The sequence below is a fragment of the Perna viridis genome, chromosome 1 (genome assembly GCF_037379345.1).
Source record: "Perna viridis isolate PV_CMFRI_1.1 ecotype Kerala chromosome 1, ASM3737934v1, whole genome shotgun sequence".
Lineage (NCBI taxonomy): Eukaryota > Metazoa > Mollusca > Bivalvia > Mytilida > Mytilidae > Perna > Perna viridis.
In genome coordinates, this window is record NC_142445.1 from 11,294,424 (window position 1) to 11,322,254 (window position 27,831).

The 27,831-nt window shown below is 32.1% G+C and overlaps 1 protein-coding gene across 2 annotated transcripts; it reads right to left on the reverse strand.

Annotated features, from left to right (window-relative positions):
- Window positions 1–10,745: 10,745 nt before the first annotated feature.
- LOC148627243 (ubiquitin carboxyl-terminal hydrolase calypso-like) lies at window positions 10,746–27,482 on the reverse strand. 2 transcript variants are annotated; one of them, XM_088570219.1, is made up of 14 exons: window positions 27,347–27,482; window positions 23,867–23,896; window positions 23,587–23,641; window positions 22,810–22,939; window positions 20,914–21,033; window positions 19,006–19,067; window positions 18,234–18,376; window positions 17,222–17,300; window positions 16,712–16,835; window positions 16,185–16,199; window positions 14,616–15,450; window positions 14,207–14,304; window positions 13,174–13,266; window positions 11,276–11,625 (listed from the first exon to the last, which is right to left on the reverse strand). In XM_088570219.1, exons 1-14 carry the CDS (start codon window positions 27,381–27,383, stop codon window positions 11,422–11,424), a joined length of 2,025 nt encoding a protein of 674 aa, XP_088426345.1. In that variant the 5' UTR covers window positions 27,384–27,482; the 3' UTR covers window positions 11,276–11,421. The 2 variants fall into 2 exon arrangements, with proteins under 2 accessions (XP_088426354.1, XP_088426345.1); XM_088570228.1 differs by lacking the exon at window positions 16,185–16,199 and having other exon boundaries at window positions 10,746–11,625; window positions 27,347–27,481.
- Window positions 27,483–27,831: the final 349 nt, after the last annotated feature.

A 27,831-nucleotide genomic window follows, 5' to 3' on the forward strand; every position in this document is an offset into this window, starting at 1 on the left:
GTAGCACACAAAAATTGTACACAATAACCTTTTGTATGTATAATAAAAATATTTATGTTTCAAATTTCATGTTCAGCATAAGCCATAAATTTCTCTCCTTAAATATTCCAAGTTTAAATAAGGGAAATTTCAGAATTACAGATATCACAAATTTCACCAGTGAAGAATATTTTTTGTTTCAGATTTCACATAGTTGTGTGTGTGTGTGTTTATTCAATAGATAGTATGAAAGGCTTCAAAGAAGTATATGTGAAGAATAATTGACATACCTATTCCCCATTCTGGCTAAGAAATTCTAAATACCCCAAAAAACTTCAAGGAAATTATTTTTTTTCTTTATTCAATAAAAAAGCAAACATTAGCTATTTAAATTAATAGAGAACTCGTTTTGCCTTTGATTGATTGATTGTTGGGGTTTAACGCCCAAGCAGCAATATCTCAACAATAACCGGGCGATGAACATGAAATGGATGATAAAACAAACATGAAATGATGATGGAATGAAAAATAGGATGGGACACAAAGATAATAGGGTCGACAAATTTTGATTGTCACTAGAAATAGGGAGAGGTGGGTAGAGTCGGGCAATTTAGTCTCATTTGGCGGAGCGCAAAGGTTCCTACTCCGATAGAATACCACAGCAAGGTTCTTCAACGTGCGAGAAACGTGGCATCTTTCCCAACATGTTGCACCACTATGGTTTGCGGTCAGGTTTTCTGTATTATGGCTTGACGACCCCAGCATGTAGCATGTCAGGGGTACCCCAGTCCACCACCTGGGGCACACAACCCAGTTGCTCTGTGGGTAGAGCGCCCTAGCCCCGGCCAGGGTTCTGAGCACTATTTAGTCGTCTTTTACAAGCTTCGCGCTGCTGCACGGGGCCTTTTTGCCTTTGATGAGAATGTTTTAGTATAGAAAGTTTTGTCTTTTATTAGCTATAATTGAAAAAAAGTGTTGTGTTATATACAACTATACCCAGTTGTTCAAAACTTTATCCGCTGGATAGATATTTATCCCTTGAATAACTTGTTTCGATTATACTATACTTATTCAGTAGAAAACTTTTTGTCCAGTGGTTAAATATTTTCGAGCAACTGGGCCCTAGTGTATATTATTGGTCAATTGTTAAAGGTTAGTCTTGATTTTAAAGCGTCTTGGAGGACCAGCGCTGAAAAAAAGAATTCGAAGATATTGGACTTGCTGAACTTAACTTGGCCTACAAATTCTTGTGTGAAGAGACATTACGTTGTTTAAAACAATATGAGGATTTCAACAAGGCCGCTGAAATATCACAAAAGGACCAGTATGAGAAGATTTCGGAATTAAGCAGTGCTTTGCAGAAAACCACTGAAGGAATATTAGAAAAAAGGAAATTGAGAGGTACTTTACACATTTCTTTTGACGAACAAATTAAAAGCCATGTCGGTGGTGATAAAATTAGATTATCAATATGGTTCAAACCTATTTTACAAACTTTAAAGCACGAATAAACAAGAAACACTGTACAAACCATGCAGATTCTTTTTACGTAGAAGCATGCTTATTGAAACTGATGAGTACCTTGAATATCTTTTCGAAAAGATAAAAAGACACAACTAACTCTGTTGTATTTTTAAACATGATTTAGAAAGCTGAACTGATGAGTATACTTTGCGAAAACCTCATCAATGTTTTAGCTCAACATAATCTAGTTTAGTTTAATCTGTATTCAATAAACCTAATAAGTGCGATCGGTGAAACATTCCGTAAGTGTTTAAAAAAGTCTCTAACAGTAATTGAAATGGTATCATGCTCCCCTTAGAAGTTGGTCATATTTAAACGTTCACACTAATAGGGGTTTCTCTTGTTTTCTAGCTGAAAGACTTCTTACATTGTGGAAAGAGAATGATAAAAAATGCATTTGTATCAAGGCTACAGAAGCTGCAATAACACTGTCCACTAGAACATCAGTCACGATTATTGGAGAAGTGGGCACGGGAAAAACAGCTATACTGCGCCATGTTTACTTTAAGTTCAACCAAGAAGGATACGACGTGATTCCAATTCCAGCAAGCTGTCCAGGGGATATAGAAAACAACTTCGATGAACCGAAAAAAAAAGAATTGTCGTCCTTGATCAACCGTGTGGGAATTATGAAGTCGACCATTCTAAGCTTTTCCTCTGGAAAGATATAGTGAGGAAATGATTAATATATGTTTACAATGCCACAATAAAAAAGCTTTTAGTTGCTTGTTAAAGTGCTTTTAAAGCAAATAAAGCATTTATGCTGTATACTTCTATTATCCCTCATACTCAGTTAAAACATTATACATCGTTGTTTTTCCAAAAAAGATGGTACACCTAGATACAAATACAAAACATGTATATAGTTCTTGGTATAGATTCCTCATACTTTGTAAGAAATAATTCCAAATCATCTTCCAAATATTAAGAGGAAGATGTATCCAAAATGCTGGAATTTCTAATCGACAACATATTTGTCCAGTGTGGTGGGCGTGTTTTTCAACAAACGGTCGGCATTCCAATGGGAACAAATTGTGCTCTTTCCTTGCTGACCTTTTCCTTCACCCTTATGAGGCTGACTTCATAGCTGATCTGATCCGAAAGAAAGAATATCGTTTAGCTAGATCCTTTAATCTCAGTTTCCGCTATATAGATGACGTATTATCTTTAAACAATCCTAATTTCGAGGATTTCATACATCGCATCTACCCTAAAGAACTTGAGATAAAGGATACTACAGACACTGTGAAGTCAGCCTCATATATTGACCTACACTTAGAAATCGATGGTAAAGGAAAACTATTGACCAAACTTTACGACAAACGTGATGACTTTTCATTCAAAATTGTCAACTTTCCTTTCATCTGTATGGAGTGTTCATATCACAACTTCTTACGTTATGCCAGAGCTTGCCGAAACTATCGCGCTATAACTCTAACAAATAGGCTTCTGGAACAGGGTTATGTTTCTAAAAGATTGAAATCATCACTACAGAAGTTTTATGGTCGTCATCATGAACTCGTGGATCGTTATGGTGTATCGATCTGCACCATGAAAACTGATTTATTCAACGGGTCATAGTTTTCCTTTCCTCGTTTGTCTACCCCGGACTTGACTTTATATGAGCAACTCGGCGGGTGTTTCTATAAAAACAGAGGACGCTTATCCTACCGATGCACCTGGTCCATGCTCCCAGTTTTTAGTGGAGTCCGAGTTGCTCATTTGCTTTTGTTACTTTGTATGTATGATTTTAGTTACTTTATGTTCTTTGTTGTGTATGTCTGTTTTCCATGCCATGTCTGGTCTTTGTCCCTGGATTACATTCTTTTGATTATCGCTATGACCTTGGTTCCCTTGATTACTCTTTCAAGACGTAAGTCTTTTCAATGAATGCGTCATTAACCTGAGCGTGCTAGACTACAGCCTGACAATAGCAACAAGACGACTAATACTCGAATCTCATTGCTCACTTACGCGAAAGTCACTCCAGATTTCGGATGGGACTATGATAATGCATTTATACTTTTCTCTGTTATGTAAGATATATTCGTCAGTGGGGAAGTAAAAGACAACCAGGATAAAATGCGACTCTTTTTTTTCAGATCCCTTTGAGATTTTTGTCAACGAGCTTTCGAATGTTCAATAAAAGTCGGCGGTTACATTCTGTATAATTGTTCTTTGTGTTGTTTATAATAGTGACTTACCTCTTAGTCTCCTTGAAAGGATTGAATTAGAAAACAAAGAAAGATGAATAGTTGGTGATACGTGTGAATCTTGTGGTTTAAATAGAGGCTTCTCCCGTAAACTGTTGAAAAAAGCGACTCTAATGGCGAATGACTTTTATGAGGCAGACGAGTATTATGTAAGAATAAAACATGATATTTTAATGGAAGTCGTAACCCACTATGTATGTACATCTAGCATTGTGAATTAGTACTTTTTCACGCTGACAGTTATATAATTCAAGAGCGAATTAGACTTTCCTACACGAATAGTGAAACCAATAACGTTATGTGTTTTAGAAGTACAAAGGTCTTCATTATACTGCCAGATTTAGAAACAATATACCTTAAGAGATTGGTCAGAGATCTTGCAAAAAGGTAGATCGCAAATGGTTTTCGAAAACCCATAAATAGACGAAACAGGTTTTGAGACAAGGATAGTTGAATACTTTTCGGGGCTGAAGAATTTCGAAATAGATACGATTTTCTTTCGAGAGTTTCAGTTTTCATATGGCATTGACGAGGTGCATATACGGAAAGCCTTTAACGGGCTAGTTAATTTCTTTGATGATAGAGTGGAACGGGTAGACTTTAGATCATTCCTACCAATTTTCTGCAATAGTAACTTTCAATGGGTTTTAGGAAAGAGGTTGTATCTGATTCTGACGATTCTAAATGAGAAGTGTGTAAAATTGGTCAGAAAGACGATTTTCAAGAATGTTAACATATCAAGATTCTCAATTATCATGGGGAAAACATTCAGATGTATGAATGGTTCCATGACATTGCACAAAAAAAATCATAGCCTATTAGACAGGATCATATCGAATGCAAAAAAGAAAAAAACTCTAAGATTTTCATACAGCAGTTACTACAGGTATCATCGAGTTAGTTCATTATTTCCTAAAAATGGGCTTTGACATTGGTACGTTGGATTCAGAAATTGATTTTAGTTTGTCAAAAATCTGTCGAATGCTTGGATTGAACCCACTGTTATATGTTATAATGTATACCATTATCAATCATGAAGTTGATAAAACTTCGTTTAGGAAACATTCCATTTAAAGATGTTAAAGATAGCATTAATGAGATGCTCTTTTATGTAGCTTTTCGTCTAATTACGATACCTGAAAGTTTGAAAGAATCACCTGAGAAAAAAAATCCAAACAGAAGTCGATCCGATTCTCCAAGAAAAAGACTATATTTTATACTATGCTAGTTTAACAAGAGAACCTCACAGTCTATATGCATTTTTAGAGATCCAGTTAAGCCAGTCGTTCAGGAACTGGACGTGCGTTGATTTAGCATGTTGCCTTGGACACGAAGAGGTTGTATCTGCTCTCCTACACCATAGGTTTTCACTATCTAGAATGTCGAACAATCCAAAATTTGGATTTAAAATAAATGTAACAGGTAACATTTTATATTTTATTCAGTGCTAAATTTGGAAGGGTCAAAACAGTAGAGAAGTTACATGTACATAGAATACGTCGCGAATATAAATGGTGTTGGTGTGCTGGGATTTACACTCTTAATGTTTCCTGCCCCCGCTGGTCATTTGACGACCGTAAAGTTTCTGCTCCAAAAAGGAGCAAATATAAAGAAACAAAATGAAAAGAATGACATGGCTCTTATTTTAGCTGCCAAAAGAGGACATTTTGAAATAGTGAACGAAATTTTTCAATTCAACGCAGACATTTCCATAAGGGGTTTTCACAACACTACAGTGCTCCAAATTGTTTCCTGAAAGGGGCACATCAGTATATTTAATGCTTTGCTTTCCTACATACAGAATTTCCACGACAGTGACCGAAACCATCAAAATATTACACACTTGTCTGATGATCATCTGAATAATATAAAGGAATATATGCTGCCCGTGGTGGTCAAAGTGAAATCCTTGCCATAATTATGAAACAACGACAGACAAAAACTAACTTCACCTATCAAAATGAACTAAATGGAGCTCTGATTGAAGGATGTGCAAACGGACACAAATGCGTTGTGTCTTTGCTTCTATTTCACAAGGTTGATGTACACTATGTTCATGACGACAGAAGTTGTCTAGGAATCGCAAACGGATATGCTTCTATCGTGCAAATGCTACTGAAAACAAAGCCGACGCAAATCAGCGAGGTAAAATGTATGGGAATACGCCTTTAATCATATCGTCGCGCAACGGCCATAAAAATGTTGTCGCTATTTTACTGGAAAACGGGGCAGACATAAACGCAGTGTCGTACCTACTGGAGAATGATGACACCGTGTGACATGGCTGCATTGTTCCCGAAGACTCTTTACTTGCGGTGGACAACAGAAAGCCTTCTGTGAAGGCTACACCCTTAATAATCGCGTCGAACAAAGGACACGAAGACATTGTTAAACTCCTTCTTGAACAACCTACTTCAGACAAAAAGACTACGTGTAGTCTTGGTTTTACTGCTTTGATGCATGCTTGTTCCGAAGAACATATTAAAGTTGTTGAAGCCTTTTTGGATACACGTGTTGACGTAAATGCTACCGTTAGGGAAACAAATGTGACTGCATTTACTATGGCTTGCTCAAATCAACCAATACGTTCACTTCTTAGCAGTCACGGAGCTATCGACCATAAAACAAAGACCTGTGGGAAAGTTGTCCTTCCAGCAGAGTACTTCGACGGACATAATTACGTTTATTGATTCATTATTATATTATATTTATACGCCTTATATGAGGTATTTTTGCATTGCCTGTGCGTGATGATATTATTCTTTTTTTTAACCTGTGCCATTTAATTCAAACTGTACAGTTTCACCGGGCGATAAAAAAGTTGTTTCGCCTGTAACAATATGATAGTGAAAAATGTGTAAAAAATGAAAAGGTTTATAACAAATTGATGTAAAATAATTAGTAAAATGATTAGAGAAAAGAACGAGTAAAAATGACAGTAAAACTAAATAATATTATTTGGTTTTTAAGAAAAGAATTTCAATGTTTATTCACGAATTTCAGAATTCAGAAAGTCCATTCATACTTGATTGGTTCCCCACACTGTGTACAGCACCGTGCCAAAAGTGGGTTCAATTTTAATTTCTCCCATAGAATCTATACAAAATTACTTTAAGAAACTTTTGTGATGCCATGTCACAGATGATTCTTTTTCAAAGAACTTTTCACTTAAAGAAAGACAAATATCTAGAAAATAAATCTATTACATTTAAGTTCCCAAATGCATGCACTGCAATACCAGTGAATACGATACAAGAACAATAGCCAATTTACATACAAAAGCAAATAAATTGTTTACGTCAGTTTTTTTATCGAGTTCAAATAATTGTCATTTGAATAATCAACCCAAACAGACATATGTACTTTAATCTTCCCAAGATTTGTTTTTAAATGTAGTTTTATAGATTCCGCTGGAAATTTAAAGATAAAACTCGCTAATGAACTGAAGCAACGAACAAAAATACCATAAAAATTAATTTAATAACACATCCAATTCTCTCCACTGAATACCTCAACATAAACCATATAGACAAAAAGGGATATCAACTTACCTCGCAGTCAACTAAACATATTAAAGAATGGAAATACCACCTAAACTACCACATTAGAAGTAAGTCCAGTGGGGTTGATATTTGGAGTAGTAACGTCAAATAATAAAAAGGCAAGATTCGATGAAGTGCAATACTCAAAAAGGACTATTTTTTACGCAGGGGTGTAATTAGGGGTCGAATATCTCTATTTGTGAAAACAAGCTTCAAAGGATAGACAATAATTTGAAAACCGTGTCCTTTATCAATAAATCTATTAAGGGCAATTGATAAACCCATTAGATTTTGTTAAGACTATATTTCCGTGAAAAACTGAATGGGCAATACCATTTTTAAATAAGAACCTGCAAGTGCTAAAGTGCTATTATTTTTTTTTTTATCCAAGTGGTTTTGTAATGGTTTTTTTTTTAAGCTTGACCTTAACTTAATATATCAGCATGATTCTACATATGTCAGCTCACAATCCTCAGAATGGCATGTGGGGTTAGCAGACTTGCAATGCAGTACTGGTCACCGGAAGTGAAGTGTCTATAAATAGCATGGGAAATCCCAGTGTTTTCACAAGATAGGGGTATATTTAGAAATCATTATGGAGATTAGGCTTCACATCACAAGAAGCAAAATGCACCTATAAAATGTACAGAAATGTTTTTCCTTTCAGAAACTGTTCAAATTTTTAAAATAACATGAGAACTTTTTTCACAGCACTATGAGGAACAGGGGTTATTTCTGCGTAGGACTATTTTTGCGTACGTTCCAAATGCTCGTTGAGTTGAATTGGTGGTCTGTAACCTAAATTCAGGAATATCACAATTAGGACTGATAACATTAATTATTACACATCCCTGTGTAACTCCCATTTGACCTGCAATACTATACTGCTGTAAAACCTCTCATGATGTCAATTACTTTACTAAGAATTCAATACGAACTTATTATAATCCAAGTATATCAAATTTGAAAAAAATAAAATACTTCAGAGAGCACAGCTTTATATGATCATAGAGGTCAATCCCAGAGTAGTTGGAACAAATATGGACACAACATTCCAATTTCATACAGTTCTTAATTTCAGAACCCCTTTTGCTTTAATTTATGTATCATAAGGGCCATAATCCTTTTAATTCAGGTCTCACTAACCACTTTTAACGTTTCCATTACTTTACATGTTACAAAAGTAATTTTCAAAGTTTCACTGTGAATTCCAAGGACAAATGACATCTTAAAGTTGCATACCATTGCAAAGGTTGGAAACTAAGGCTTCCAAAATCATTATGCTAATGGTACGATGATTGTAGAAATTCTTCACAAAATTAATTTGAATAAATAATACTGAATATCCACATTTTTACCTTTTCTGCTTACTGACAACATGGAGGCAAATTACTCATACATCTAAACAATATTCATACACTTTTGTAGTTAATTATAAATATATGACTTTAAAGTACACATTCTCTGCGTTATTTTGACTAGTTTTAACCATAATACACACAAATAACACACTTACAATGCATATGTCTAAGTTCAGTGTGTTTTTGGTACTACATTTGACCTGGAAGTGGTTGGTGAGACCTCATCAAAATATACCTCCTGTAGTTTTGAACCTAGTATACACATTTAATCAAGTTTTGCCAAGAAACAAGAAATGAGTTGATTTTTGACTAATTTTCGCTCCAAAGTCCTTCATAGGATTTGTTCAATTTAATATAACCATTTTTACAGTTAGAAAAGATGCCGCCGTTTTCATTTTATCTTGGATACAAATTTTTCCTATCACCTGACAGTGACCTGATATTACTTACTATTTATTATAGTCTCTGCACCTGATCAATAACTAGAAGCTCTAGAGAGCCTGAATCGCTCACTTAGTCAAAAAGTCTTTTTAAAGCTGGACTCTTGACCTTACTGTACTATTGTCATCAGAATCATTTAATTGATACAGAGCATTTTAGTTATCCACCTGGTTTTCATATTATAAAATAAATCTCTCATAGTCATTTTTTGACTCTTCAATGGCAATGTTTCAAAAGATAAAAATTTTTTTTTAACTCCGACAGCTGCTGAAAAAAAATTATTATCACACTTGGGCAAAAAAATTTCTGACTCAAAATAAACATGCTGTCCCTTTATTAATATGTCCTTGGTTCTAATCCTGTTTTCACGCCAGGGACTTATTTTTCATATATTTAATAACCACACTTTCTAATTAATCAATTGCGATAAAATGAAGTTCAATTTAGTTTTAAATTGAAGCCTTTCAGTGATGATTGGATAGTTTGTATATGCACCATTATAAAATAATTATCAGTTTGGTACTTTGATAACCCTTTGATGCAAGAAGGAAACACAAAATAGGAGGTGCATAATGGCAACATGTGATAAAAAATTTGTGAAAGTTTTGTTAAATTCTATTCAGCTGTTTAAGAGGAGCTGTGGATTACAAGATGCCCCTTCCTTGACTGACCAATGACAAAGACCCTGTTCTGCATCAGGAAATCCCTCAAGTCATTCAAATGGCAAAACAAAATTAGAGGCAATGACAATAAAACATAGACAGCTTAGCAGCCATTCACATATACACAAAAAAAGTTAATTACCAAAAGTATGAGATACAATACTCAACAACTCAAACTGGCCTAACACTTCCTATAATATCCAATTAAGACTCTGTCTGGCATACATTGGTATGCTTTGCAGAAAATTAATATTATTTGACGCTATTTTTAGTTTCATCATGCTGTGATCTGTAATGCTCTTTAATTTTTTACAGAATCTCTATAAAATGTTGTAAAAAATGCCTATATTACAGCTGACTAATCTAAAAATCAAGTTGGATGACCTATGTGTTTTATATTAAAATTTTACAGTTTTTTTCATTCAGTCATTCTTCTTTTAGAAAAATTACAATAAAATGTTTAAAATATTATTAGGTATGATCTGTCATAGATCAACTTTAAGGTAATCTTAGTGTAAAATTATCAATGTGAAAACCATGCTCTGCTATTAACTTGTATCCGTAGTGTCCAATTCTTGTACCTTTGGTATATATCTATTTTTGTTTTCTTCTTAATTATAAAACATCTGTATTTTCTAGATATTGTGCAAGACCTTAGAGAATGTGTAATACAATGAAGTGCTGATGAAAAGTTTAAAATAATAATGTGAGAGGAGATTGTTTCAAATTTCATGAAAATTTAATCAAGTACCATATAAACCATATTAACTTAACTTTCACCTCAATTCAACAACTAATAATCAGTTATTCCCGAATAAAAAATCTTATTTTTTGTTGGATATACTTTTTTCTCTTGAATTTATTGAGTTTCCTTTTCTATACCCTGAAGTAAACACTGACCTTTATCTGAGTGTTTCTGTTATGACTGGTGTTTGTAGTGTTCAAATTGGTTCCAAGCATGTGAATACCTGGCATGTTTTAAGGTAGCTGATATAATACAATATTTCATTAAAAATATTCAAATAAAGAAATGTGTTAATTTATTATTCATAGTTAACATGTAAAAGCAATCTAATGAAAATCAATGATGAGCTACACTATCCTACACTGTCCAACACTATCCTACACTGTCTAACACTATCCTACACTGTCCAACACTATCCTACACTCTCTTCACATCTGATTCAACTCATGTTTCAATATGTCTAACATATGTTTACTATTTACAAGCATACTTTACTCTAATCAAAACAGGCTTTAGAAGCTACCATGGCTGAATACCCAGGCATGAGTGGGCACCCTTGGCCACTAAAGAGTTGGTTCAAATGTGTAAGAGAATTGTATACCGGTAGTGTAATATCATCACAACCAACAGCTGATTTTAATCAAATTGGTGAATTGTTTTCATTATAATTTAATCCAACCAGTCAACAAGCAATCACAATTTTATCATTTAAAACATATCCCACTGAAACTTTTAAAATATATCTAATAATGCACCACAACATACATGTACATATATGATGCCTAACCTTTCAATAAATTTCATTAAAATCTGTTGAGTAATTTAGGAGTAAGAGTAGTTGCACTAACATGATATGTGGACACATCAACCTAAAGACAGACAAGGTGATTCCTAAATATTCTCAAAACTTTGTTTGCAAATAATTTAAGTTTACAATAATACAATAAATGAAATTCATCTTCGTCGTTTTGGTTTTGGCCTAGACCCTTTCACCGGTAATGAATGTTTTGTAGGTCTCCCAGCATTGCCACTGTTGTGTCTCTTTTTCACAGATACTTGTTGGTCTATTAGATTTGCTAAGTGTCCTTCTTTGGCTAACATGGATAAGAATGTACAGATAAACTCATCATAATTATGGGTTCTTCTACAGTCATCAATCTGGAGAGAGAAATACATATTGTTGTTAATCATGAAACTGATACATTGGTCTAGAGATGATGAAAAAAATTAATCAGCCATATCCAATTCTTGGATTTTTCTGTACAAACATATTTGGGAAGTTCCAAAAGCTTACCAGTTATTCCATAGACTAGAAAACACAATGTATTTGTTGCAAATACAAATGTAACAATATAGGCTTATACAAATATACAATTTAACAAGAGGCTCTGAGGAGCTTGCATCACTCAGTTGGTTAAATTTTGTCTTTCAATGGCAATAAATTTAACAAGAAGTTGTCTAACAATTCTGACCCAAGAAGACTTCGGTAGGACTTCTCATAAGGACCATTACATGGCTTAACAGATCAAAATGAAAATCTGACCACGGATACCATGTAGATTTCATAATGCTGAACACTGTTACCCCATGTCAGAATTTGGCTAAACCTAATGGTTTTGGAGATATATGTGAAAAACTATAGTCTGACCCCCTATGTTCTATTTTTAGTAACAGCAGCCATGTTTTTAGACAGATCAAAAATCTAAGCACAATTTTAGTGCAAGATACCCCAAGAAACATTCATACCAAGTTTGTTCCAATTGGTCAAGTAGTGTCAGAGGAGAAGATTTTTGAAGAAATAACATTAAAAATAGCAAAACAACGTCAAAAAGGGAAATAACTCCTCAATGTTTAGATAGATTAAAGTGAAATAAGACCACAGATAGATCTCATCATTCTAAACACTTTTACCCCGTTAGAATTTGGCTAAACCTAATGATTTTAAAGATATATGTGAAAAGCTAGTGTCTGACCCCTATGTTCTATTTTTAATAATGGCAGCCATTTTTTTGACAGATCAAAAATCTAAACAAATTTTGTGCAAGATACCCCATGGAACATATGTGCAAAAATTCATATAATTCTGCTCAGTAGTTTTAGAGGAGAAGATTTTTGAAAAATTGTTAACAGACAACAATGATGATGAACGATGGACAACAGACGCCAAGTGATGGCAATAGCTCACAGGTAAGCTAAAAAAGTTAAACAGTGCCATGATAACCTGAAGTAATATTTGCTGCATAAATGTTTACTGGTAAATAATAATAGGATAATTAATTGGAAAGAGTGAATAAGCAGAATATGTTCATGAGTGCCGAAGAATGGCTAAATTTAACGAGTGGGCGGAACTTGTTCTGCGCATGAATTAAATTTTAATGCATTCTTGGCACGAGTGATCATATTTTGGTTATTCACGATAACCAAGTGATTATCCTATTTATTATATAGATTTCATCCTTTATTCCTTGTTATTTGCAACACAAGTTTAAAATTTTGTGAACAGCGGATTGATATTTGTGTTCTGATGTTTTGGCGGGAGAAAATGCAACAGTGAAATTACCAAATTTATTTCACAGTGTGATTTATGGAAAAAAATTATCATTAATCACTGCTATCTATATAATCAATTATTTTGATGTTGATTTACATTTTTTCTTTGTGGAAAATAATTAAGTTGTAACAGAAACAACCACAGCTAAGCCTTACCCTATATTTTTTCCTCTTTTCCAATTCATCCTTTAAATTAATTTCACATAATTTGATTTCATTTTCTACATTCTTAAGTAGGGCTAGGAGATCCTGCAAAAAAAAAAAAAATACATATTTGTATACTAAGTTTATTTAATGTCATATGCCTTGTCCAAAGCCATTAAGGATAGAGACAGTATTGCTGAAGTTCACAGCTCTACATGACTTAGATGTATATAGTATATACAAAATAAATTCTTCACTGACTTTTCTTAAAAATGCTGTATAGAAAAAAATTTGACTGGTAATTTAATGTAAATTAGGAAATTTGTGAATTAGATTGTTTCACTTATACCATTAACCAGGTTGCAATTCTCACTTTTGCAAATAAAATCTAGCCTTTGTTTCCTATAAGAAAAAAATCTTCCCCTAATTTCCTTATTTACAGTAGTAAAGATTTTGATATATTTGTTGTATATTATCATATGAAAACCAAATTTAAAGCTGTAAATATAAGCTTCACCATGAAATACCAAATTCTTTAAAGTCTTTTCCTAGCATGATTATATTTTAAGGTGGCAGACCTAGGGTAAGGGACACAACTCTTACAAATCATTCAAACGTGTATTCACCATTTTACATAAATCTCATGTAGGTATCAAAGTAACTTGGACTGATTTCATTCTGAATCAAAGGAAAGCTTGAAAGGCTTTGGTGAAATTGATTATGATACAATATTTCACTGATTTCAAGGGTTATATCCCTTACCCTAGGTCTACCTCCTTAAGATTCAAACAAAACAAACCAAATAAACACTCTATATTAAAAAGCTGTTAAGAAAAAGCTAAAAGGACAATGGTGCAGGAGAAATAATAGACAGGGACAAGTTATAAGCCCAGATACTCTGCAAATCATTTTAATGGTTTCACTGATTGTAATGTAAATTCATAAACAGATAATTTACAGATTACAACACACATTTGACCAATATTTACACTAGATTAACCTTAAAGGTATACTTAACCTATAACAAAGAAGATGGCTTACAAACCTTGGGAGTAAATGCTTGGTGATTATTGAACCTCCTTTTATGTTTATGATGATGACTAGAGTCTGATCTTCTGTCAGGTAAACTATCTCTCTTTACATCTGGAAATCATTTAAGATATTAATCTACAAACATTAACAGTCAATGGAGAAACTAACCTTTTGTCATAATTAAGAAGTAAGTTAAAAGTCTCTGAGAATGTAAGACAGAGAATCACAGACATCCAAGAGTAAGATTCCAAGTTCTCTAATGAGTCACCAACAAAGTTATTACCATTAAATTCATCTATTGCTATAACATGTGACCTTACTTTCTGTCTTTTTCTTAGTACCAGTAAAAGTGAACAAATTGTGTAAATGCATACTGTTTCAAAAGGTCAAATTCCTCTAGATTTGTGGCATAAATAACATACCTTCACCATTACTACATTGTGGACTATTTTGACAGGAGTTGGTATTAGGTGAACTAAAACAGCTACCTCCTTCTGAGGCTGTATCAGTACTCTCACTACTGGGTCCTGATGGACCACCAAACTTTGTTTCTATAGTCAGTGGTTTTGTTACATCTGTAGATGCCACTGATCTTGGTATGGTTACACCTTTACCTATATCACCATTATCCACAGAAATTTGAATTTTTACATTTTTATCATTATTACTAGTCACTTGTATTCCTTCCAGAGATTCTTTGTTGCTAAGAATGACAGGTTGTTCTTCCATTGGTTGAGAAGCAGAAGACGTTTCCGGTTCACTGACTACAGTTTTAATTTCTGTCGTAATGTCCATTTTACCATCAGTTGCTAAATCTGATTTGTCTATTTCAATATTCTCAATAGTTGCTGTCAACTTTTCACTTTGTTTTTGTTCAGATTCGGTTTCCATTGAATCAACATCTATAATAATATCTTCACTATTTTCTGAAATATTCACTACCTTACTAACTTCCTCTTTGTCTGATTGTTTTTCCTCAGTCATATTTTGTTCTGTTGATTTTTCACTATCTACATTTTGAGATTCTGTGTGATCATTAGCACAATTGTCATTTTCACTGACAGATGATGCTTTCTCGTCTGTTACATCTTTCAATGAATCACTATCAGTGCTGTCTTGTTTAATAACAGATTTCTCAGTGGCTGTTTCTGCAGCCTTTGCTATCATTTCTTCCTCCATTTTTTCATGCTGTTTGACAGCAGCTAGGTATTTATCTTTATCTGATGAAGTTAAGCCAGGGTTAGTTACTTTTACCATCTAAAATGGCAAATTTATAAATCAGAAAACATTACACATATTTTTAATGTAACCAAACTATAAAATGTTTTCTCTCATGCATAGTAACGGTATATCCCAACTTCCAAAAGAAATTCTGTCTAAACCAAACCCTAAGTAAAATTGCAAAAAAAAAATGAAAACATCTGCCAAATTTGTCCATTCATGTACAAAAAGATGTTGTAAAAAGATATATTTCATAAGCATCAATTTACAAAACTATATAAAAATAATTCAATATTTTTTTCATTTATATAAGAAATTTTTCTTCTGAATTTTTCCTAAGCTGTTGTGGAAATTAAATTACTCCATTGTACTGTGAAAGTAGTTTTATTCATAGGTATCTATTTCATTACAGGTAGTAATCAAAATTTCATCATTTCAAGGATTTCTTAATAACATCTGTATTTTGAATGGAAATTCCACTTTTTTCTGAAATCTTGGTTTTAAAAGAAACCACAAAAATTTTCACAGTATATCAAATGTAAGAATGAAAAAAAGTGTAAAATTTAAGAAGTTTTATAATGACACTAAGAAAAGACATGAATGAAATAAACTATTTATTTTAACTCTCAAAAATCAAAATACAAAGACCAAAGAAACAAACATATAAAGCACAAAAAAAATATTTTTTTCTGGATATAGAAAAACCCACATATGAAATAATAAGTACATAACACAACATCAAAGTTGTCTCCTAGGATGTGAAACTATACCTTGGCATCCAGCAGCTTAAAAAAGCAAAATAAATATAGTAAACACTAATAATACAATATACAGAATAGAGGAATAAACTAATGATTTTTTAATTCAGTTTTCTAACAATCAATGACATAAATAAACTAGGAAACAAGGAAATGTGTTAACATAGGACTGAATCACTATCATGTTAAATGATGATATAAAAGAAAGACTTAAAACAAACCTAAACTTGAAATGATAATAAGTGAAAAGATAGACACACATCCAGATCAAAGAATTAAAAAAAAATAAAAAAATATTAACTGCTTTGGATATTAGTAATACATTGGCACATTTGTTATATTTTACCAGATCCTTTTTTTCCACTTTAGTGTATGATGAAACATCAATTAAGATAGCATTAAATACAAAAAAAGAAATCATAATAGTTTAACCAAAATTCATGCATGTTAAATCTAGTACAGAATAAAGACTCTGGAATATTATATCACAGAAAAAAGGGATTGTGAAATAAACAACAAAACAAAATCTTGCAGCATACCTGCTGTAGTGTTTCTAAAACTATCTGTCGGTTTGTTTTTAGTGTGGCCAGTTTATGTTCATACAGTTGACATTTATCAGGTACCACTGCCATGAGGTTAAATCTGATATCATTGTTAGGTTCACTGGAGAGAAAGGATAACAATACTCAATAAGTCTGTAATTATTATGACCAATGTATTATAATGCATCCATCTAATAAAATATTTTTGGAAATAAATAGATATGAGATATGCGGTGTAGTATTACATCCTGATGGTTAAAGAATGATTTAAGTTTAAATGCAGCCTAGAAAAAAAAATGTTTGCATAATTGCCTGACACAGGATCAAAAGGATAAAATAACATGTTGGTTTAATTTCTTACTTTTGCCTATGATACAATCAAGTTAAAGATCCTTACAATAATAGAACCATTTGAGTCATAACAGCAAAAAAACTGAAAATCAATTCACAGGCCTTTGCCTATTTTTTTCATATATCAGCCCACACAACATTAAGTCAATATCATACCCTCCAGCTGCCATTCCTAATCTTTCTGTAATGACACGTCTAAACTTCTCTGTCCAATACTCATCTCTTTCCCAAGGACCTTAAAAATCATCACAAAGATGTATTGAAATGGGTTTTGCTACCCAAGAGATTATTCTAATGAGTGTCGTTTTGTACACCCAGTTGAAATCTTTTCTTAGATATTCAATTCACATTTCAAATCATTATCATGAAAGGTTGCTAAGTTTTACATGACAAACATTTATGAAACCCTAAATACTGTAAGCATTAACAATACAAATGTTACAGAAAACAATATGAAGATGTGTCACTATGCTTAAAAGTGTGTACTCAGTACAACCCAACTAGGTGGATCTATATACTAAAGGACTACTATGAAAACCTTAAACGGTAAAAACGAGGAAATTGCAAACAGATTATTTCTGTGACAGAGCTTAAAAGCTCACATATGGTAAAATCAATCAAGACAAAGCTATAAACCTTATTTAAAAGACGAAGCTATAAACCTTATTTAAAAGACAAAGCTATAAACCTTATTTAAAAGACGAAGCTATAAACCTTATTTAAAAGACGAAGCTATAAACCTTATTTAAAAAAAAACTTGGATGAAGGATTGTCAAGATTTATGCAACAGAAAATTATGTGATGGATATATGTACATTAAGTATGGACAGCATCAAAACTTTAAAATGTTTCCAACCTCTAAAACAGGGGAATAAAGTGGTTACAATAAAATGATGAGCACAGCATGATGTAAAGGAATTACATTTGGACTATATTTTTTGTGTAGAGTTCAGAAATAGTAGGGAAATCAGACCTGAAATAAAAAAGGTGATTTTTAGTGTGGCCTGCTAGAATCTTCGTTTTCTTGATTACTCTCTTTAGAACACTTATACATGTATTACCATACATAAATTTTATTATGAACATTGAATGTAGCTTCTTAAATTCTTTAAAAAAAAAACCCTGGCTGACATTGATAAATAAATTTTTGAAAATAAATTTATCATACCATGATCTATTGGATAAGGCTTGAGACCATCTAACTCAAACAAATGGTTATTAATTGGAACATAACTGACAAAGTGGAAGGCCTCCATGGTCTTTGTAGTGGCTATTCCTTGTTGTTTCTCTGGTAAATGTTTTGGTTCAGATCTGTAATGAAGAAAATGGTTGTAAAATATAAACCAGATATTCATTCTGAATCTGGAACTGTCATGTGTCAACTTTATGTCAGTATTTTAAGTACATGTGTATCACACGACAGGTATGTTATGGTAACTAACAAGATGTGGTGTAAATAAAGTACATGGTGTACATCTTCATGATAAATCTGATTCTTTTCTAACAGCAAATACTTAAATACTTTGTCTGCTTTGGGCAGACATTTTCATCCTGGTGGGGTTGTTGTGTCTTTGACATATTCACCATACCTACTCTCCTTATACTACTTAATTGACAACACACATATATCTAAAAAAAGAACTCATTTTTTCCAATATAATAATCTGGAGTTTGACTAACAATCTAATGCTCTTTAGCTATTTGTTTGAAATTAAGTCACATTTAACTTCAACTATTAAGCTTTAACAAACTACTTTTTTTCAGCTTTCGTCTTTTCTCTTATCTGGGTTTTAACAGAAAAAAAGGGACAAAACATATGTCACATATACCAACAAAATATAAATTGTCCATGTTAAACTGCAATCAGTGTTCTTGTACTATGTTCAAATGGCATCCTTTAAAATTGTATCATTTTACTGCATTAAGTTAATTTAACTTGCCTAGCATGACTATTGTGTGCTTCAGCTAACTCAGGCATGTTACCAATAGCAAAACCTTTGGCCTGTAAAGAAAAAAAAGATAAAAAGATCTGCATTAAGTTAACATTACATTAAACAGATACTGACTTTCTTGATGTACCCATGCAATACTTCTAATAATGACTTAAAATCATCTGTTTTGGAAAATTAATTCTAATGGTTAGTAACGTAAGTGTATTAAACACAGGTACCAAAACAGGCATATCAGGTTTTTGGTTCAAGTCTGACCCTGAAATATTTTTATTTTTTGAATTTTTTGGTAGAAATGTAATTATCAAAAAGGCATTTCTTACTTCGATAATCAATTTGTCATACTTTATCACAGGAAAGTTCATATTATTAAAAGTTGTTACACCTATTTTTCAGGTGTTTCCCAATAAACCAAATATATCATCAATTTGTGACGTATTTAAATGACAGAATGTTTGATAAATAAATTGAATATTTTATTGTTTGAATATAATTTCCAGTCAGGAGAGGTATTCATTGAAAGATTGTGTTATAGCATTGCTACATGCACAAATTTGCCAGGCCTAGCAATATTTCCTCCACCACTGGAAAAAAAAGCATTTATACAAATCTAAGTTACATAATTTATAATCAAACTGGTTAAATCAAAATAGTTATGTATGCACATCTACACTTCATAACAATACATTCTACCACATATTGAAGCTATCCGACAAGCAATTAGTAGGTTGTCTATTTATTCAGACAAGGTCTTATCAACAATTTTAATTTAATTAATGGGTATAAAATTGCTTGCTTGGACAGGAATGTCCAAGTGTAAAAAATTTCTTGCCAATTTAAATATACAATACTTAGGCACCAAAAAAAAATTACAAACAGGTAATTTTTGTCACCAGAAAAAATAAAAGATTGCAAATTGTTGGTGCGTCATGCATGAAGCTCATACTGAAAGAGATATCTCATGTGTTAATTTCTTGTCATGACACAGACATAAGAATAATTTGTTTTTCCTGACTCCACTTTCAGAAAATTGGCAGTAAATTTTTTTGGCACCAAAAAACTTTCCTGTTCATACCAGTCCTTGAACTGGCAATAATAGTGACATATATTTTGTGTATACATAAGTTTGACAATGTGTATGAAGTTAATACTGCAACCTATCACATGATAATCTTTACATAAAAAAATACTTTGATGAAAGGAAGTAAATTAAAAATCAGAGCTATTAAAAAATAAAATGTGACAGTTCATAAATAAATGTGCTTGGCACGACACAGCTTGATATGACCTAGCAGGTTGAACCTTGAAAAGGTGGGGCAAATTTGGACACATCATTCAAACCTAATAGTTATCATCCAGAAATCAGAAGAAAAAAATAGTACTTGTTTCAGGCCATTTTTATGGTCCCTTATTCTTACTTATCTAAAGTCACAACTCTCAAAATCAATCCAAGACTTCTTTCATTGGTATGGCACTTGTGGTACTATAATGTTCCACAATATTATAGGTCAGACTGGGATTGATTTTAGAGGTTATGACTTTTTAGGAATTAGGGGCCAAAAAGGGGACAGAAATAAGCATTTCCCTGATGTTCAAGTCATAACCTCTAAAATCAATCCCAGTCTGACCTAGAATATTGTGGAACAATAGACATTCAGATGCTTTTACTGGAGTTGTATACAGTACTAGAATTTTACTCCAAATTCCTTGTATTTGTAATTAATTCTAAAACACAAGGGACCACAAGCCCCAAAATCAATAACAATCTTCGTTTAGTGGTTTTGAACCTTCTAGTTTTTGCATGAAAACCAAATGTCTAAGAGGATGATAACAACAGTGCCATACCATTATATGGCTGTAATTCTTTTGCAGTCTTGAAAAACTTTGATAAATACAAACCTCAGAATTCATGCCTCTAGTAAAGATTTTCAACTTAGACAGGGTATCTCCAAGCTTTACTTTATCACAGTTAAGCAAAACACTCAGTAAAGCATGTGTAGCACAGGAGTTTGGTACAACCTTAAATGAGATAGAGAAGAACATACATTGTTGCAACCAAAAAAAAATTTGAAAGATGAGTCAATTTTTTATCCTTAAACATGTTTCTACCCATTAAAACTATATTTAATAGTTTCAGAAGGATCATTATTATTCCATTTCCTCATTATAATACCAGCTTTTCAAACAATGAACATTGAGTAAAGCTAGTCACAGATGAGGTATCGAAGGCACTGTAGGAAGCATCCACATTGTTGAATAAATCATGAGAAGCAACTTTGATATTACTATAATCCTTTCATCAGGTTCATCAGGTCCCGAGATCGGTTGATTTGTAACTATGCTTCATCGTGTCTAAGATCCATATCGATAAGGTTTTCTCTTCTAATGCCTACTTCCGCCCTATAGAAACTCGGCACAAATTTTACCAGATAGTTTTTCCAGTGAGCGTTCAGGGAACTTTTAAAACTATTTACAGTTTTGGATTTTATAACATTGTCTGGTAATCCGTTCCAATTATCAACCACTCTTTGTGAGAAGCTTGCCTTCCTTTTATTTGTTCGACAGTGTTGCTTATATATTTTTTGCTGGTGACCTTTGGTGTTTGATACATGCATTGGAAATAGGTTTTCGCATTCAACTTTGTCAATGTTATTGAGGATCTTATATGTTTCTACCAGGTCTGATCTCTCCCTTCTATACTGTAGTGTTGGTATTCCTAGATACACCAGTCTCTCCCCATAACTTAGATGTTGGATGCTTTAGAGTAGTCTTGTAGCACTTCTCTGTACGTTTTCTAATTGTTCTGCTTCTTTTTTTGTTTATGACCTACCATACGGAGCTCCCATACTCTATACAGGAACATACTATGCTCTTGTATAGCACAAGAAACATATTTTTATCTATATACTTGAATGTTCTGTTGATCATTCCTAATTTTTGGTTGGCTTTTTTAACTTGTATGTTAATATGATCCTGGAAATTTAATTTGCTGTCTATAGTTATGAAAAGGTCTTTTTCTTGTGTAGTAGTTTCAATTATTTCTTGGTTCATGGTGTATTGTGCTCCGTTATCTTGACCTAGGAGGAGACGTTTACATTTTGATTTGTTAAATTTGAGAAGCCATTTATCTGGCCAGTCTATTAGGCTATCAATATCCCTATGCAAGTTGTTCTGATTGTCGTTTGTAATGCCTTCTAAGTAAATTTTTGCATCATCCGCAAATAGTTTTGCCATATTTTCGATTGCATCTGGGAGGCCATTAATGTAGATTGTAAACAGGATAGGACCCAACATACTCCCCTGTGGAATGCCACTTGTGACCCGAGTCCATTCTGAGTGTTCATCATTGAGTACGACCCATTGTTTTCCATCATACAGAAAATTTTCTATCCATTTCAATAGTTTCCCAGAAACACTATAACTCTTGAATTTGTGAATAAGACGCTGGTGCAGAACTGTATCAAAAGCCCTCTCAAAATCGAGGTATATACAATCTATAGCATTTTTTTTTATCTAGCTCTCCTTTCCATTTTTCCACATTTTCTATAAGTTGGGTGACACAGGATTGAAAAAATATTTAAAGAAAAAAAAATAAAGAGAGGTAAAATCTGTAATCACTTGAGATTAACAATTTAATGATTACAAAATATTAACCACAAAGTTATTAATTCTTAATATGCATAAGTAACTAAATTATGAATATGATGCAATTAGCTAATCTTTTTAAGTCATGCTACACATTTGAAATCACATCCACATAAAAGAATGCTAGAAAATGTATACATATACAGGTACCTGTTGTGCAAAGAATAAATTGTTGACTTGTTCCTCATTTGTAAGGAAAGTTTCCTCTTCTGTAATTGTTTTCCTTCTACTTCTTCTTTCTTCAATCCACCGGAATAAAAATATAAATCCATAGCATGGGCTGCAAAAAATGTGACAAAATAACTTTTATTGGAAATACACAATTCTACAGAGGACTAGGATTACTGATTAACAAACTGGCTTTCACTCCTGAAAATGATTTGAGCCATTAAATATGGTCTTTGTACATTGTACTTTAGTCATTACTACTATGCTTTTAAAGAAATAAAAATTAAAAATATGAAATAGTTGATTAAAATTTTAACATTTTACATGTGTTGCAAGCTATATACATGTCATTAGTATTTGCAGTAACCAATAAGAATCAAATCAATACAGTCGGTCTTTTTCATGTTCACTCTAAAAACTTTAGAACCTAAGTTATCTTCCAGAGATGTACATTAATGGTTTTGAAAAAAAAATCATTTCACTGAGAATTAGTTTCACAAACTTCTTGTCGGACTGATGTTAATGTTTTGTGAACCTTTTCCTATTGGGCAAGTTGATGAAAATTCAAAGTGCCCAAATTGAAAAAAATAGTTGAAAATTAAATCAATGCAAGTAAAAAAAACATCAATTAAGGTCTTTTCAACAGGTACCTTGTATGATTAACTTTTACTTGCCAAATTGTAATTTTTACTCGTCACAGGGGCAACATTTAATGTTAGTTAGACCTTAGGTAAAAAATACCAACAATACAAAACATACCCGTCAATGGCTTTCTGTAGATCATAAATTTCTTCCACTTGAACACCTTTCACTCCTGAAACATCAATATTACTCGAGCTTAATCATATACTTTCATTACAAATTATTACTTTGTTATTAAGATGACTGACCCAAACCACCACTAAAGAAATCAAAGTAAAAAAATAATGACTTCAAGCAAGATTATATAGATCCAATTTGGATTCATGAGACCTTAACCAAGTCAGTGTTACTGTTATATTGATCACTTAAAAAACAATTACTAGTTTTGTTTACTCACCAAAGTCTTCTAAAAGCAATGTAAAAAGTCCTGAAACAAAAAAAAAATTGTAGAGTAAAAACAAACTTAAAAATATTTCTTCACTAAAAGTTCATAATATCTCATATAATACTCTGTCCCCACTATATTGTAGGCCCAACTGAATTGCTAGAACAAGAAAAATGTATATACAATTTTATATATGTTTGTTTGTGTGCGTGTGCACACATGTAGTTTGCTTCAACATAACACATTGTAAAAATAGCTGATTTGAATGTCTTATTATAGTACATTGTATATGCATTCTATGGCAATAGAGTATTTACATCACAATGTCATACTTCAAAATTCTGAAACTATTTAGTGTCTGATTATAATTGATTATTAATGGTTAATTCCCTTTCCAATTTTTCTGATAATCAATTATAAAACAGTTCTGATTGCACTTCACTATGGTGCACAGTTTTCAGTTTTGGATGTGCTCAAAGTCTCAAACTAGGGGCCAAGTGTAAAGTTTGAAACCATAATTTCATGCAATTTCCAAAGCACTGGAAAATAAATGGTGAACTGGAAATGTTCATGTGGTTACGACTAACTTCAATTTTTTTTCTACAGTTATGAAAGTAAAATTACTATCAAATGAAATGAAGATGAAATATGTAAAGTTCTAAAGATCTACTGAATACATGTAGTTGAAATGTCTCCATACAAATTGCCATAGCAAACATTTGTTATAGAAATAATTTTAAAGAATTTTTCCATACATTGATACAATGGGAGCATAATTTAAAGCATGTTAAGTTACCTCACCTTTTGGCAAGGAGAGGGAGAAGTTGCTTGTACTGATCTATAAAGAACATTGCCATTATTGGCCATTTTTTTCAAATTTCTCTGTTAAAAATAGGTTAATTTTGCTATGAATGTTTGTAAAAACCATTGGATGGATTTTGATTAGTGATGTACCAAATCAAAGATAAAAAATTGAAGAATGTAACACATATTTCTTAATTATTGGGAATATGAGGAATGTAAATATTTTCCAGTTCAAAATAAGGTGTTTTCAGACAAATAACCAAATAAAATCACTTTTTTAAAAAGTTCATAAAGAATGATTTGTCATTGAGTGTTTGTGAAAACTTCGTATCTATTAAAATGAAATTTAAATACCAAATGAAAGAGAAAAATCTGCTGAAAGACAATGACTATTTTTTATTAAATGTGCCTCGAATAACAAAATAATGACTAAATTAATGTACCTATGTCCTGAGAAAGAAATATCAAAATTTTCATTTTCAAAAATTACATTCCAGTAAGCTGTTAATCATCATGTCTTTCTGTTCATTTAACCATATGAATTTACTACCAATTAAATGATTAAAGAAACCTCTTTATAATGATACAATTTTTATTGCATAATAATGAGTTTGAAATGCTTAATTCTTTATTACCTTAAACTATACAGTTCATCGGTATAAACAGTACAAACTATAATGCAGTATTACTGCAGTAAGATACAATTTGAAATATAAATCATGATGTCTGATTGATTTACAATATATTTCTAATATGGAATGCCTGACATAAATACTTTTTGAAGTTATACAGATTAAGAATTAGAATTTGACCAAAGTCATTAATGTTCCCTTGGTCAATTTTTGATAACTAATACATGTAAGTATTATTGATTTTTACAGGTAAATTTTGACATTTTTATTATATTTTAGTTTTTTGAGAACTGTTACACATCTTTCCTTTAGTATTTTCATCATAAATTTGTCATCATATATTTAATTTTACAACCTATATAACTAAAATCCTGAATAACTTCTCTTTCTCCAGTATGCATTAGACAAATGTCAATCTCATTGTTTTAAATCTAGGCCGTGGCTATTTTGCCGGATCCGGTAAGATAGCTTATTTCATATCATTTAGCTATTTTGCCGGGTCCGACAAAATAGCTTATACATGTATAATGTTATTTGGCTATTTTGCTGTCAATATTTAACAAAAATACAAAACTTCATACATAACAAACTTTAAAAACAAAAAAGTTGTTACAAAACTGGAGATGTGATGTAGAATGAATTTTTATAAAAATTCATTAAATTTTGAATGAAAAGTATTAAAAAAATTACACGTAAATTGAAGTATAACAGGAATTCTAATCATTAAAAATTTTCTGTCATAAAATTGGTTAAATAAGTTGAAATTTTGCATAAAAATTTCTAAAATTTTTACACATAAATTAAAGTAAAATAGAAATTGTAATATTTAAAAATTGACACAGATTTTTTTACATAAAAATATAAATTTTTAATAAGTTGAAATTAAGATTGAATGATTGATTGTTGGGATTTAACGCTTGGACAGCAATATTTCAGCTATAGCCAGGCATTGAACATAAAATGGATCATAAAATGAACATGAAATGATAATGAAATGAAAAAGGGATGGGACACAAGGATAATGTGGTCGACAAATTTTGATTGTCACTAGAAATAAGGAGAAATAGGTAGGGTCGGACAATTTAGCTTCCTATGGTCAGCTACCATATTATGGCTTGACAACCCCAAGCATGTAACTCACCAGGGTACCCCATTCCACCATGGGGATGTCAAGGTTAGGAATAAAAATGGATAAAATTTTACACAAAAATTAAAATACAATAAGCATTCAAAATGTTCAAATTCAATACAGATACCTTTATATCAAAAATAGAACTTCAGGTAAAAATGTTATAGTTAACATTACACATAGCTTAAAAGAATACTTCATTTGCATTTGATACAGAACCAGTATAATGTGCTTTGGGCGTTTGCTTAATACATGTAGGTGTACAAGAATGCACTTTATGCTCTTTTCTAGATCTGGGTATTTTCGTCGCAAGTTTAATTTACATATTTATATTGTTTACATAGGATGATCCAATTTCTGCTTTAAAATGTTATATTTCTTTTAATGATTTAAAGAAATTGAAATGTACTCAATATACCTTAAATATAAAGTCAGTAAGAAGCTTGTATATACAATCTTAAGCAATATACAATATATTAACAGCATATCGTCATTAATCAATATTTTGATGAGGTTCGTCAAAATAGCCACTGCCTTAAATTTAACCAGTAAAAAGACCTGGATGCACAATTATTTTTGTACATTATATAGATTTTGTTAGTGGTGAACAATCTCTGTAATACAAAGGCCCGGGCTAGGGCTACCAGCTAGAAATTACTAGGGTTAAAAATTCTGCATCAGAAAAATAAGTTTAATGCAATGAAATATTGGCACACTTTTTCAATTTCAAAAGTGCCAAAGTTTGTAACATGTTCTTCTTATGTGTTACATAGGTCACATATTAAACGCATATACAACGGCGGGGAAACACGTCCAAATACATTCGATACATAGCAACATGCCTACATTTTAATAAAAAAAACATCATATTGTATTGGCTTACATCGATTTCCATGCGATAAAGAAAACGCAGAACCCAAATCTTACCAGGATCACTCTCAAGTTCAAGCCATCCTTTGTTCATTTTCTTATTATTTGAAAGATTTATCAAATTATTTGAAAATCATAAATTTATCGACCAACAAGTGCTTTTTATACTCTTTCTATCTCCGAAAGAAGAACAGGGGGACCAGTTCTTGGCTATTTCCTTTAAATTTACTCTTTTAATTTTTCAATAAAAACGCAAATACTTGGGAGACAAGTTTTCCATACTGCAATATTTTCCAATTTTTGGACAAACGATAAAAACTAGCCATAATAATTATGATATCAACGCTTGAAATAGTTACAAAACGTAAATAACTGCTCCTAAGAAGTGTACAGCTTATTCGGAACAAGGGTCTCATTAATTAGAGACAAGGGGCGATAAAAGCGAAAAGAAGCGTCAAGAAGCGATGAAAAGAAAAAAAATAGCGACAAGAAGCAGTAAAATGGTGTCAAGATTTTTTTTATTGATGGTGAAATAAAAAAGA

Bases quoted from the DNA above. Each gene is read 5' to 3' on its own strand.
- LOC148627243 (XM_088570219.1), bottom strand. From the start codon at position 27,383: ATGAACAAAGGATGGCTTGAACTTGAGAGTGATCCTG. The intron at 18,377-19,005 runs GCAAGTTAAATT...TCTTCATTACAG, and splicing joins GCACACAATAGTCATGCTAG to ATCTGAACCAAAACATTTAC. The intron at 16,836-17,221 runs GTATGATATTGA...CTTTCTCTCCAG, and splicing joins TTAGGAATGGCAGCTGGAGG to TGAACCTAACAATGATATCA.